Genomic DNA, 15,115 nt, shown 5'->3' on the forward strand with positions numbered 1-15,115 from the left:
CATATGGCAATGTAGACAGGCAGAATTTACAAGGAAATGGGAAAGGAGAACCGCGGTGCTCAGAGAATCTGACTGCACTTGAATGATGTGACAGCAGATGCTGTTTATGTGGGTCTGCTGTGGTGAAACAACAACATGCCGAAGATGGACAACAAAGCATGCGTCTTAGATTATAGCCACTTACCAGCAATATTCGTTGTTAGTTTTTATAAATAATCTACCAGTGCATTGATATAAACTATGGATATAAACTTTAATGAAGGATGGCCCCCTGTGGACTAGGCTAAAGGACATACTAGACATCATTGAAGCAGTATTGAAGAACCTTAGTTTTTAGAGAATTCCACACTGATAATTCCGTGTTACATTACTCAAATAGAAACTACTAATACAAAGCTGATGATTGAACCTATGCCCTTGTTTTGCTCTTCAACTTCTTTGAGTTTGGTTATGCAGCATGTCTGTAGGTTCTCAGTCATTCCAGACATAGTAATCTAAGGAGCTTGGAAAGAGAAGCAACTGGACTTCTTTAAGTTTCTTGAAAACGTGTGTAGACCTCAGACCTCTGCATTGGAGAAACCAAACACCCACTCCATAAGCGCATGGCACAACATAGAAGAGCCACCTCGACAGGACAAGACTCAGCTGTACGTTGGCATCTAAAGGTCAAAGGTCACTCTTTCGAGGACGCCAGAGAAGACAGATGGTTTAAAAGAGAGTTGACAGAAGCCATCTATGTCCACTGTGAACGACCATCCTTGAACAGAGCGGATGGCTTACCACACCAACCATCTGCCACCTACAATCCAGTTTTGAAATCCCTTCCCTGGCATCTTAATGCCCACTCACATTTTGCGTCAGTTCATCTAAACAGACACATGATAGGGTGAGTCAACGGTTTCATCGGAAATCTCTGGTGATACTGGCCCACACACTTTTAAACAGCTTGGCTCATGTGATGAGGCACATGATCAATAATGGGTTGACGAGACTTTTCCTCACCCTATCATGTGACCTATCAGGTCACCTGACGCAAAATGTGAGGGGGTGTTGAGGCACCTGGGAAGGGATATCAAGACTGCTTTGTAGGTGGGTGTCTTAAGCCACCCCGTCTGTTCAATGATGGTCATTCACAGTGGACATATATGGTCTCTGAGAACCTACACAGATATACTGCCTTCCAGAGCAGACAAAATCTTGAAAAAGGTGCAGTTAGAATACAGTACAGTAGGACCAGAGTCTCCATATAGCTAAAGAATGACATCAAAGACTGGGACAAAGTCAAACCAATCAGCCTGCTTCTGGGAACATGAGACTGAAAAGGGCCTGGGCCAGCTGGTCAGCAGTGACTTAACTTTTAAATAAGAGCAAGGGGATTGTCTACTGAAAATATTTTTTAAAAATATATAAAATTAGCCACAGAAACTAACAGGGCAGCTGTTAATATACCAAATCTATCTGCGGTAAACACTTGATGCTCAAAAAGTTGTCAATATAATAAAGAGCCGTACCTTGCTCAGTTTTTCTTTCCGTTGGTGTTCCTCTTCTATGAAGCAAAGATAAAGCCTGAATTAGGCACATTTAAACGGTCGTAATTAACAGTAAAATGGCAGGAAGCTATTGACTGTTATTGTACAGTAGTGTTGCACCCCTGAACGATCTAGGTTGTGGGCTACACGTTATCCTACTGTGTATGCAGTAAACCTTTTTACTCCCTTCATTCACTGAATTTTGCAACTGGACATAATGCACAGGTAGTAAAGTTACAGATTCCTTTGTGAGCCCAGCCCCTTCCTCTCAGACTATTACATGCTTTCTTTTGAGTTATATTTGCTGGCTGAGCACGTGAGCACACAGTTTGTCTGACTGTGGATGTTGGAGCATGTACTTTCAGGATCACCTTGACTTGTGTTTATTTTTTCGTTTCAGGTCTGCCCCAGACTCTGAACTACTCTCCTTCTCTCGGTTCCTCTTCTTCCTCTTGCTTTTGTGTTTTTTGTGCTTCTTGTGTGAACTGCTGCTTCTCAAGTCTTTGTATCTCTTTGTAGAGGCATTTTCTGCTCCGTCCATTTTACTGCAGTCACCCACTCTTTTAGCATCACTGATGGACAGAGGCAGAGAAAATAAGTGTTACTGTTTTACCAGAAAGAGTCAGCCAACGTTTATTAAATATCTAATATTCTGAAGCCTCTCCTTGCACCTCTAATTGGATAGTAAGATCCAGATGAGGTGTTTAACAGTCATGCCTGTTGAAGATTTAAGAGGTTTCAGGTTTCTTCTATCATTGCTTCGAATTCTTTACATAGTCTTATTATTAAAACCGGCAGTGACTTAAATAGAAAAATGTCCGCTTCAAACCTAATTAACTGCTTTTAAACTTTACGGACTCTCTCGGCTTTCTTTTCAACCTCCCGCGTTCACGAATGGCCTCGCTCCTAGCGGTACAGTTTAATTGAAAACAAACCTAACCAACGTTAGCTTTCATCCTTTATTTGGCATCTGGTGTAGCAACCGGTAGCTGCAGCGGGCGACTAACATGTCTGTTCACTGAAATTTCAAATAACGTCTCAATAGAAGAATACAAACAAACAACGTACGCTTTGTCCTCATTCTGGTCTTCAATTTCTCTGATTTTATTTAATATGAAATCTTGAAAAATTTGCTCTATGTTGGCCGCCATGTTTTAATGTGCATCGCTTTGCCGTTCCGGGTGGAAAGTGAATATCTGTGGCAATGTTCCGGATGAAAATCTGTTCCTCCTCAGCAGGCTACACGCAATCCTATACAGTTCCTCTGGGTATTGTTTTTTCAATAATCATTGTCATGATGATGGTGATGATGATGATGATTAGGGTCCGAGCACTGAGAGTGCGAAGGCCCTATTGTATCTGCTCTGTTTCTTCTTCTTCTTTTGCTTCTCCTTCTTCAGGCGAAACAAGTGCCTTTTTGAGGGCTTTAACATGCTCAAAAACTCGTGAAATTCTGCACGTGTCAGGTCTGCTGAAAAATTTCGTATTTTAATGGTTTTACATATGAGCATTGGAAATGGCTCTGGAGCGCCACCTATGTGTTGTTAAATGCAGTCCTACGAACACATCTTTTGAGGTACATGAATGAAATTTGGCCCACATGTGAATCATGCTGAGATGAACAAAAAAGTCAGTGGGACCATTGACGCAAACCCAACAGGAAGTCCGTCATTTTGGATTGAATGTGACAGTTTGGCTCCGTTTTTGCCATTTCCAGGCCTTATACTTTTGCAAACTCCTCATCGGGATTTGATCTTATCAGCTTCGTATTTGGTCAGTGTCAACTGCACACCTGGGCCATATTAAATTGCGGAGCGTTTAAGTTTTTGGGATAGGGTGTGGGCGTGGCGCCACGGCTAATTTCGATGATTCACCATGAAAATCTTATTTGCTCTCATTCCGTACTTCATGGTCCTCTCTGAACCGAAGTGCACACATATGATAAGGCTCCAGCCCTGAACATATTTCGACTGCCATATTTGACACCAGTGACAGCACCACCTAGTGGGAACAGGAAATGTAATTTTTTACACTTTGGGGTACAGTATAGTGGTGGGTGACCCGAGGAGCCTCAAATTTCTCCAGGAAAGCCTTAAGTAGTTGGTCTTGGCAATACAGTGAAAACTGTGAGATTTCGGCAAAGGGTGTGACCCCAGCAGCACGGCGAACATTGATGTCTCGCCATGAAAAAGGAAATTGCTATAACTCAATGAAATCCAGTCTGATCAGTACCAGACTTTACAGGCATGATCGCAGACCCGCCCTGAACAGATTGATATACCCATTGTCAGGAATACGCAGAGCGCCACCTAGTGGGAACAGGAAATGTCATGTCTTATACTTTGATATTTATTATTATTATTAGGGCTCGAGCACAGTGCGAAGGCCCTATTGTATCTGCTGAGTTTATTATTATTATTATTATTATTGTTTTTATTATTATTATTATTATTATGATGATGATGATGATTAGGGCCTGAGCACTGAAGGTGCGAAGGCCCTATTGTATCTGCTGTTTCTTCTTCTTCTTTTTCTTCTTATTCAGGCGAAACAAGTGCCTTTTTGAGGGCTTTAACATGCTCAAAAACTCATGAAATTTTGCACATGTGTCAAGTCTGGTGAAATATTTCATATTTTAATGGTTTTACATATGAGCATTGGAAAATGGCTCTGGAGCACCACCTATGCGTTGTTAAATGCAGTCCTACGAACACATCGTTTGAGGTACATGAATGAAATTTGGCCCACATGTGTATCATGCTGAGATGAAGAAAAAAATGGCTTCAACCAGGGCAGGGGTGTTCAAACTTTTTTCACTGAGGGCCACATACAAATATAGGAGGGGCTGGGCCACTTACTAGAAATTAGGTATATAACCTTAACTTTAGTGTATTAAAGTTAAAAAATCAATTAAAAGTGGTCAAATATGTTATATTGTTGAATATAATTAAAGACAAAACTGCCTTCTTCACAGCTTTCCATAAATGGATCTTTATTGATTTATTCAGAAAAAGCTTTGGTAGCTCATTCTCAGAACAGCAGCAGATTTCTTCTTGGACAGAAGATTTACAGCACAGAGAAAAAACAATAAAGGGGAAAATGGGACGGGGACATTTCAAGCTTGTTATTTAAGTTCTTAGGCTTAGCAACACACCTATTAACGTTCGTTTGAAACGGTTATCAACATTAACAGACTGAACTGGACTTAATAACATGAGTCCATATAATTTTAGTGAATTATTCTGGTGAGTATCAGCTGCGCTGGGTATGTAAATGGGGCCATCCAGCCGCGGTGCTGATCGTACACCACTTGTGCCAAAAATCCAGACAAATGTCACTTGATCAAGGAGCAGATCTGCATCAGATGAGATCAGCTGACTTTGCGTGTGCGTGCGCTGTGCACAGCGGTGTGTACTCTGTGTGTTAACAAGAAAAACGCATATAAGAAAGTGGTGCGCAAAAGCAGGGTAGTGACAGAATTGATGCGCATTATTGATATTTGAAGCATGTGTACCTGCACATGCATGCTTATTAACACACGGGTACTGTGGAATATATTTTTTACTCACCTAAAGCGCTTGTGCTCTCGTCCACTCCCCGCAAAAAAAATTAGCAGCTGTGCGGTGTCTGTGGCATCGGTGCTCTCATTGCATGCGATGGAGTAAAACTCAAAAGCACAAGCTTCATCAGACAGTTGCAGTTTAATGTTGGCTGCGTCGCACAACTGTATTTCTGGACATGCTGACGTTGTTGAAGTCCTGCACTTTTTCCGGGCACATTATTTCGGTGACTTTAACGAGGCCGTGTTTTATGAGGTCTCCATCTGAAAAAGGCTTGCCATGTCTTGCGATGAGTTGGGCGACCTCATAGCTGCTATTGGAGCCTTCTCCTGGACAATTTGAGCACGAAAAAATATACTGTTTCTGACCCCGCAGGATAGCTTCCCTTTGCTTTAATTTCTGCTCTCGCTCAGCACCAGTGTAGGATGCATAGGTCTGAAGTTTGGTTTCATAATGATGTCGTACATTATACTCTTTCATAACTGCCACAGTTTCAGTGCAGATCAAACAGACACACGTCCCCTTGAATTCTTTGAAGAAATATTCACTCTCCCACCGTGTCTGAAATTTTCTGCATTCACTTTCTACCTTTCGCTTCTTTGGTTCTGCCATGTTTGGTAACTTGGGGGTAAATTTCTTCTGTGATTGTCCTATTTGGTGGAGCAACTGCCTTGATCAACAGTCGCTCCCCCTGGTGTTAAAACTAAGAAGTGCAATACACTCAAGCAAAAGTTGAAGTGCGGGCCATATTCTATTCTATTTATAAAATTACTTGAGGGCCAATTAAAAATGGACTGCGGGCAGGACCTTGGACGCCCCTGAACCAGGGGCTCAGGCCCTGGTGTAATGTAGATGGCCTAAGCCAGCAGCACAGGCCCTGCTGTAATGTAGATGGTAGTGATGTGTCGGTCGCGAATGAAATGGCTCTTGGAGCTGTGTTTTTTTTATTTTTTTCTTTCTCCCACCCCCGCTCTCGCACTTTTTTTCGCTTCACTCCGCACGCGAACCTTGTGCTTGCGCTGGGCAGAGAGGGGAGGGAAAGAGAGAGAAAGACAGCCAGGGACAACAACATCACATTAGAAAGGTATAGTAATGGTCCACAACTATTTTTATTGCGGATGATAAAGGATTCAGAAAGTTTATTCATGCAGGCCCATATGACAGAGAATATGCATCTTTTTTTTGTTTTGCAGATTTTAATTTATATTTAATTGTGTTGTGGTTTGCAGTGTTTTGTGTTGTTTCACTTTAAATTTGTTTAAAACGAAAAAGCTGAAAATGTAAATAGTTGGTTTTTGTATTATATGATTTATTTATTACATTTTATGTGGAATGAATAAATAAAAGTATATTTACGGTGGCCCCTACGGACAAAGCACGTACAAACTCCAAAACACGTAGGAGCAGCACAGGCCCTGGTGTAATGTTGATGACCTAAGCCGGCAGCACAGGCCCTGGTGTGCTGTAGATGGCCTCAGCCAGCAGTACAGGCCCTGGTGTAATATAGATGGCCTCAGCCAGCAGCACAGGTCCTGGTGTGCTGTAGATGGCCTCAGCCAGCAGCACAGGCCCTGGTGTAATATAGATGGCCTCAGCCAGCAGCAAAGGCCCTGGTGTGCTGTAGATGGCCTAAGCAGCAGCACAGGCCATGGTGTGCTGTAGATGGCCTCAGCCAATAGCACAGGCCCTTGTGTAATATAGATGGCCTCAGCCAGCAGCACAGGTCCTGGTGTGCTGTAGATGGCCTCAGCCAGCAGCACAGGCCCTGGTGTAATATAGATGGCCTCAGCCAGCAGCACAGGTCCTGGTGTGCTGTAGATGGCCTAAGCAGCAGCACAGGTCATGGTGTGCTGTAGATGGCCTCAGCCAGCAGCAAAGGCCCTGGTGTGCTGTAGATGGCCTAAGCAGCAGCACAGGCCATGGTGTGCTGTAGATGGCCTCAGCCAATAGCACAGGCTTTGTGTAATGTACATGGCCTAAGCCAGCAGCACAGGCCCTGCTGTAATGTAGATGGCCTCAGCCAATAGCACAGGCCCTTGTGTAATGTACATGGCCTAAGCCAGCAGCACAGGCCATGGTGTGCTGTTGATGGCCTCAGCCAAGCATTCACACTAATTACACAAGAGAACTAGAAAGTGCATTTTCTGAAGAAAGTGCAGTGTGAATGCTTGAATCTGAATCTATGCACTGAAATGAATTAATTGCTGAATGTAAGTTACAAATTTGGAATGAGATGAAAAATACAGAAATTTTCGCCTGAAAACAAAAGTGCAGAACTTTTAAAAGCTGACAACCACAGAGAAGTTGGAAAATAGCTGAAAATGTTTTAATTGTAAATTAGAAAAACCTAAGTAATGAGAAAAGAAAATTTAGAGTCAGAAAACATCTGAATAAATATTAAAAGTTCATATTCTTTGAATCACTGAATGACTAAAATGTGATCCCGCCACTTGGATCCACACAGTTTAAAAAGTTTGTATCTATGAGCTTTGAAAGATACGGTGCTGAAAAGAGAACAACGATGGCGACATTTTGAGGGTAAAATGATGGCTGTAGAGCAAACACTGTGGACACAGCACTTGAAAGAGAAGTGTTTAAGATGAATCTTGGCAGAGTGAGAGAGAGCTCGTTAGGCAGGCAGGTGTGAGCCTGGTTGCTATAGTGACTGCACCCAGTGGCTCAGTACACACGCACACAGACATGCACCTCACTTTTGCTCCTTAAAATGAACAGAAAAGTCAGTCCGGAACAAATCGTTCCCAAAAGAAAACGATAACTTGTATTGACAAAATTCTTTCACCGTGAGCACCAGCAATGTCCACTCTACCAAATTCTCAGTTTTCATGCCTGTGGAGTTTATTATACGGACGTGGTGACAGTGGAAAGACACCATGCTCTTCTGATTTTCAAACGAACTTTCTGAGCCATTTTAACATTGGAGTCTATGGAGGAGTTGGAGGGAGGAGGCTCTGCATTGGTGACATTTATGAAAGAACCATAACACCTAGTACAATAGTAAACACATTGGATGAAGGAGGACAGCGATGGCTACGTTTTGAGGGTAAAATCATGTTTGTAGAGCAAACGCTGTGGACACAGCAGCAGTTTTAAAAAAGATTTTAAGATTAATTTTTTTGCTCCTCTCACTCTAGCAGTTGAGCTGTCTCACTCTAGCGGCAACATTCCGTCCCATACACACCCATTATAAACTCTGAAACGGCTGAAAAAACATCATGAAACTTAAACTGGAACTGAAGAAAAAGTATAATAGATATTGAAAAGATAAATACAAGTTGAATAGCTGAATGTCTTGTCTTCGTTTTAAAGTTTGAATGGTGGCTCTACACTGTAAAATATAACTTGTTGTTTCAACTTAAAAATATCAGGTACAGGGCTGCCTTAAAATTTTAAGTTAAGTCAAGAAATAGAGTTTGTTCTTATAACACAACCAATTGTTATCTTAATGAAAAATCACATGTTGTCTAAACTTTCGTCTTAGTTTAGTTGACTGAGATTTGTTAGTCAGTTCAACTCCTTTAATTGTCATTTTTACTTGGGAAAACCCTTTCAGCTAAATTAAAATAATCTATTGTTTAAACTCTTGTCCTAGTTCAGTTGACTTGGGTTTTTTAGTTAATTCAAATACTTTAGTAGTTCTTTTAACTTAGGAATCTATTTTAGCTTAACTAACATAATCTGTTAGCTAAGTTGATTTAAGTTTATTAATTAACTGAGCTCCTTAAGGTAGCTGAGTGAACTTGTAAATCAGTTTCATTTTAATTATCAGAGTTGATTGACTGGATGTAAAGAAAAATGTGTATTAAACATCTTAAGTTTTGTTTTGTTTTTTAGCTTTCTAACATCCATTTCAGCAAAACTACCTGTTAGGTTTATCTTAGATCTCAGGTTTAAATATCTACATTCCTTTAAATTAATTTTCTGTTGTTTACAGAAAAAAAAAATATAAAAACCCACAGATTCCATTAAAGTCTATCTGATCATTTCATACAGAAAGTTTGTTTTAAGAACATGACAAGACAATTACTAATGAGCACCCAACATTCACCATTTATTGTGCCATCTTAGTCATCTGAGAAACAGAAAAATCAGTGACGTAGCTCATCTTTCTCACAATCCATCAAAACTCAAAGGCTGCTCCTGTGAAACAATAAATTTGAACTTGGTCTTGAGCCCAGTTTGGGTGAAGATTAAATTCTGACCAATACTCTAGGAGCAGTAGTGATTCTTGTGAAGTAACAACATAAAGTCTGCATTAATGTAATGTATCAACGGGACACTTGCTATTTTAGAAAAGTTATTCTTTACATTTGCAAAATTTTTAAACTTCATTGTGCTCAGTCACACCTGTTAGCATAAAACTTGAAATATTAAAATAGTACAAAACCTTTGATAAGTGACAGTAAAGATCAGTTTATAACAACTAAGACATCAAACTCTTGTATTTGTCTTTGTTTACAATTGCAACAAATTCCACAGAACCAATATCTCTGAAAATGAGTGCATGCTTCTGAAACATTTGATAATGTGGATATTTCAGAAACATCAGTTTGAATCTGCTCAATTGCAAAACAAAGGAAAAACTACTGACTTGCATGAGATAAGCATCTGCAAAGTCCACCATTATATTGTTGTTCACATAAGTTTCTTAAACCATGAACAAATGAGTAATTGTCTAATCTGGAATGTAAAGTGTAGTCATTTAGTGACATACAAAAGTGAGAATGAGAACTTGCAAGAATAAAAAACAAACAGTAAAATAAAACTGTCCTTAACACTAAGGCAATTGTATGCTGTGAGCATACAATTACAGTTCTGCATGGCTTTCTGCAAGAGTCTGTTTCTTAGACCATGCACTAGTGAGATGCACTGCCTTCCACCAATGTTCATTAGGATGTTCTGAATGACTTCAAAGATGTCCTTAAGTTCCTTTGGATAGTCTATGTTGAGGGCAAAAAGAAGGCCCATCAGCATGGAAATGGCACTTGAGACATCCCTCAGATTAGACAGGATTACTGCCACCTCAAGGACAACCAACACATCGATGATGTCTTCTTCTTTCACCATTGCAATGCCAACTTTCATCCTCTTAGAAAACGTGTCTTCAATACCTGTCGGCTATAAAAGGGTTCAAAGACAAAAAAAAAAAAAAAAATTACACAATTACAATTACACAATATCCCTTGTGCTTAACAATTCATGTCTTTCCAAAGAAGAGCCATACTGATGCTTTGGATGATGGTGATTGGCTTTGGGTAACACTTATTAGTTGTTAAGTTTTTTCAGAATGAGATATGCACCCCCATGTTACAAATCCATTTCTTGCTTTAAACAAAGACCATGTTCATAAATAACTGAGCATGTCTTCAATTGCAGAATTCAAACAAAATTTTCAATTTAAATGGTAAATGGCCTGTATTTGTATAGCGCTTTACTAGTCCCCTAAGGACTCCAAAGTGCTTTACACATTCAGTCATTCACACACATGGGTGGATGACTGAATCGTGACTCAAGAGTTGACAGTTCATCTTATAATTGGAAGGTTAGGTGAATTTTGTAAATAGAAGGAACAAAAGTGGAGGGGGAGTGGCTGTGTATGTGGATAAAAACCTAAATTACAAGGTGGTGGAAAGTATGACAACTGCAATTGATAATTTATTAGAATGTATAACAATTGAAATTTATAAGGAAAAAGAGAAAAATGTAATAATTAGCTGTATATATAGAACACCTGGCTCTAGTATTCAAGTATTTAATGACTTCATAGAAGAAATATTCTCTAAAACTAATCAAAAAGTTATGTTCATCTGTGGTGATTTTAATATTGACCTGTTGAATCCGAAAAAGCATAAAATGACCAACGAATTTCTAAACACTATGTACAGTTTGAGTTTACATCCTAAAATAACCAGGCCTAGCAGAATTACACCACATTGTGCCACCTTACTTGACAATATTTTCACCAACAATATGGAAAACAACATCGTGAGCGGATTATTAATTAATGACATCAGTGATCACCTACCAGTTTTTGCAGTTTATAACACTAATTATAAGAGAAATCAGCATGAAGAACAACTGAGATACAGACGAGTAAGGACAGAAGAAACTATGAATGCACTTAAGAACGATCTATTAAATCAGGACTGGGACAATGTGTACAAAGAAACTAATATTGATATTGCATATGGCATATTTTTAAAAATATTCATGGAATTGTACGATAAAAACTGTCCAACAATAAAATACAACAGAAAGCACAAATATTCAGATAGACCATGGATCACTAAGGGTTTACAAAATGCATGTGAAAAGAAAAATACACTCTATAGGGAATTCCTAAAACAAAGAACAAAAGATGCTGAAAATAAATATAAAAATACAAAAATAAGTTGACCAATATTATACGTGTATGTAGAAAGGAGTATTATAGTAAAACATTGAACAACAATAAACATAATATGAAGGGAATATGGGATGTTTTAAACGGTATCATTAAAAATAATTCTGGACAACAAAGTTATCCTCAATATTTTATTGACAACGGCAATATTATGGAAAACACTGCTGATGTGGTCAACAGCTTTAATCATTATTTTGTAAATATTGGACCAAATCTGGCAGAACAAATTCCTGAGTCACTGCCATCAGTAGACTGTAGTGAAAGCCTGATTGATAGGAACCCTAACTCAATGTTCCTCACAGCAGTGGAGGAAAAAGAAATAATTGACACTGTACACATGTGTAAATATAAAACATCTACTGATTGTAATGATATTGACATGATAATCATCAAGAAGGTCATTGAAGGAATTGTAGGACCTCTAACATATATTTGCAACTTATCATTTCAGACTGGAAAAGTTCCAAACAAAATGAAAATAGCTAAAGTTGTGCCGCTGTATAAAACTGGGGATAGACACCACTTCACAAATTACAGGCCGGTTTCTTTACTACCACAATTCTCCAAAATCCTAGAAAACCTGTTTAATAAACGATTAGACAAATTCTTAGATAAATATAAATTACTCTCTGACAGTCAATATGGATTCAGATCAAAAGATCAACATCTCTGGCATTAATCGAATCAATTGAGGAGATTACAAATGCTATAGATCAGAAACAGTATGCAGCTGGACTATTTCTGGATCTCAAGAAAGCATTCGACACAATCAATCATGACATATTAATTAATAAACTAGAACGGCACGGGATCAGGGGGTTGTACTGCACTGGGTGAAAAATTATTTAAGTGATAGGAAACAATTTGTGAAGCTGGGTGTCCATTCCTCATCATGCTTGGACATTGCTTGTGGTGTTCCACAAGGCTCTGTACTGGGTCCAAAATTATTTATTATTTATATAAATGATATTTGTAAGGTATCTGATATATTAAAATTAGTATTATTTGCAGATGACACAAATATTTTTTGTTCTGGGGGGAATCTAAAGGAACTGCTGGATACAATTACTTCAGAAATGTGCAAAATTAAAAAATGGTTTAACAGGAACAAACTATCTCTAAATCTAAGTAAAACTAAAATAATCTTATTTGGGAATTCCCTTAGAAAGGCACAAGCGCAGATTCATATAGATGGTGTGGAAATTGAAAGAGTACTTGAACATAAGTTTCTTGGTGTGATTATAGATGATAAATTAAACTGGAAGTCTCATGTAAATCATATACATAACAAAATTTCAAGAAGTGTTTCAATCTTGAGTAAAGTAAAACACATTCTGGACCACAAATCACTCCACATTCTCTATTGTTCCCTGATTGCACCGTATTTGCATTACTGTGCAGAGGTTTGGGGCAATACTTACCAATGTTCGCTATCATCAATCTTTATATTACAAAAAAGGGCCATAAGGATAATCCATAAAACTGGTTACAGAGATCATACAAATCCACTATTCTTAAAATCAAAAATTCTAAAATTCACAGATCTGGTTCATTTTCTCACTGCACAAATTATGTATAAAGCAATAAATAACCTGCTTCCTGACAATATTCTAAAACTGTTTTCTAAAAGGGATCGGGGATACAATTTGAGGGGGGAATTAATTTTAAAACATCCTTGTATCCGCACAACATTAAAAAGTTTTTGCATCTCTGTGTGTGGAGTGAAGCTGTGGAACTGTCAGGGTTTCTGGGTCGTTGACCCAGTATTTTCAGTTCGTCCTCATTGTTTATCTTCTGCCTGTTTCACTTCCTGTTTTATTGTGTTAACCTTGGTCCATGTGCATTATGTTCAGTCCTCTTCCCATTTATCATTAGTTCATTATGTTCAGCTGTGTACTCACCAGTTTCTAATCACTCCTCACTCAGCCTGTGTATTTATGTTCCTCAGTTCAACCAGTCCAGTGTCGTGTCATTGATGTTTTCGTGATGTTAATGTTATGTTGTCATTTCCACCTGCGTTCAGTCAGCTAGCCTTTCAGTCAGCCAGTCCTTCATTCATTCCTTCATTCAGTCAGTCGTCCAGCCAGCCAGCCGACCCTATCCTACTTCTGTTCTGTTTGTTCACTCCGCTGACAATAAACATCAACCTTCACCTACCCACCAGTGAGTCCAGCGTTTGGGTCCGCCATCTCTCATCCACGACATCACCCTGACAGAATGACACGACCACGCGTTGCGGACCCAGCGGACTCGGAACTTTTTGAGCGGCAGGAGGCAGCGCCGCCGCTGGACGGAGGAGCTCAGGGGAAACAGCGGCTCTTCGCTGAGAAAGAGCACGTCTTCGCAGGGACTCGCCTGGCTCTGGGCAGGCCTCGAGGACGCCGCGTTCTTCCGCCTGCTGCCTCTACTGCATCGGAGCATTCGCCACGGAGAGTGGGCGGCACTGGCCAAGCTCCGGCCGCTCGCCCCCTCGCCACTCAGCTCCTCGCTCGCCCGCCGGCCGCTTCACTCTCCAGCCTCCCCGCCTCGCCACAGCACAGCGGCTACGCCTCCCACCTCGGCTCAACGGAGGCTACAGCCCCAGAGGCTCAGCTGTTTACCCCGCCCGCTTCCTCTTCCCGGAGAAAGCGGCGCTCACGCCGACATAAAACGGACTATTTTCAGCAACTCCCGGTGGTGAGTTCCATTGACTGTTTTCCACACCCTTCATCAGATTCTTCACCTGAAAATCATAATAGACTCGTTTCTGATTCATGGGGAACTTCCCTCCTAGAGGATGAAGTGGACTGGGAAGATTTTTTCTGCTCTGCTCCCCCAAAGACTGTTCAGTCAAAAACTGTAAATAGTGGTGGCAGGAGGACCAGAATAAATCCCGATAGACCTGTCAGTATCACTCACCCAGTCATTATTTCCACTCCTATCAGTCAGCCTACACCCACACCTGTGCCAGCTCCCAGGACGAGGGCAGCTGTGACCCAGTATACCTCCACACCCGCTTCTGTTCCTCGGGTGGGGGTGACTGGTGTCCAGCCACCTCCCGTGCCTGTCCCAGCGCCTAGGCTGAGGGCAACCAGAATCCAACCTGACCATCCCAGAGGCCCAGCCGAGGCTCTCCAGCCAGTGCCCTCATGCTCTGGAGGCTCGGAGGAGCTAGCCTGCTTGCCAATCAGTCCACCACTTCATCCACCGCCTGATCCAGCCTTTCACGCACTAGCTTTATCCCTGGTTAAGCTAGCCGAAGTGTCCCCTGCTCAGGCACCGGCTTTACTAGCCCAGGCTGTAGCTCTATCTCCTTCACTAGCTCAGTCTATAGCTCAGCCATCAGCCACACCAACCTCAGCTCCGTCGTCAGCTTTGCCTACCTCTGTTCATCCCTTAGCATCTCCAGTCCAGCCAGTTCACTCTCCTGCTGTTCAGCCTCCAGTCCAGCCAGTTCACTCTCCTGCTGTTCAGCCTCCAGTCCAGCCAGTTCACTCTCCTGCTGTTCAGCCTCCAGTCCAGCCAGTTCACTCTCCTGCTGTTCAGCCTCCACCCCAGTCAGCTCACTCTCCTGCTGTTCAGCTTCCACCCCAGTCAGCTCACTCTCCTGCTGTTCAGCTTCCACC

General features: G+C 40.9%; 1 protein-coding gene across 2 annotated transcripts in view; it reads right to left on the reverse strand.

The window, feature by feature from the left end:
- Window positions 1-2,754, reverse strand: part of LOC116335393 (protein SON) — a 34,911-nt gene extending 32,157 nt beyond the window's left edge. The window contains exons 1-3 of one of the 2 annotated variants that reach the window (XM_031759073.2): window positions 2,598-2,754; window positions 1,901-2,101; window positions 1,512-1,546 (exon numbers count right to left, since the gene is read on the reverse strand). In XM_031759073.2, coding sequence (XP_031614933.1) covers window positions 1,512-1,546; window positions 1,901-2,101; window positions 2,598-2,680 — 319 coding nt within the window. In that variant the 5' untranslated portion in view covers window positions 2,681-2,754. Of the gene's footprint in view, window positions 1-1,511; window positions 1,547-1,900; window positions 2,102-2,200; window positions 2,404-2,597 lie in introns of those variants that run through there. The other variant, XM_039606936.1, reaches the window with a different exon arrangement.
- Window positions 2,755-15,115: the final 12,361 nt, after the last annotated feature.

This window comes from Oreochromis aureus, linkage group 23 (assembly GCF_013358895.1).
Source record: "Oreochromis aureus strain Israel breed Guangdong linkage group 23, ZZ_aureus, whole genome shotgun sequence".
In the NCBI taxonomy this organism is placed as follows: Eukaryota; Metazoa; Chordata; class Actinopteri; order Cichliformes; family Cichlidae; genus Oreochromis; species Oreochromis aureus.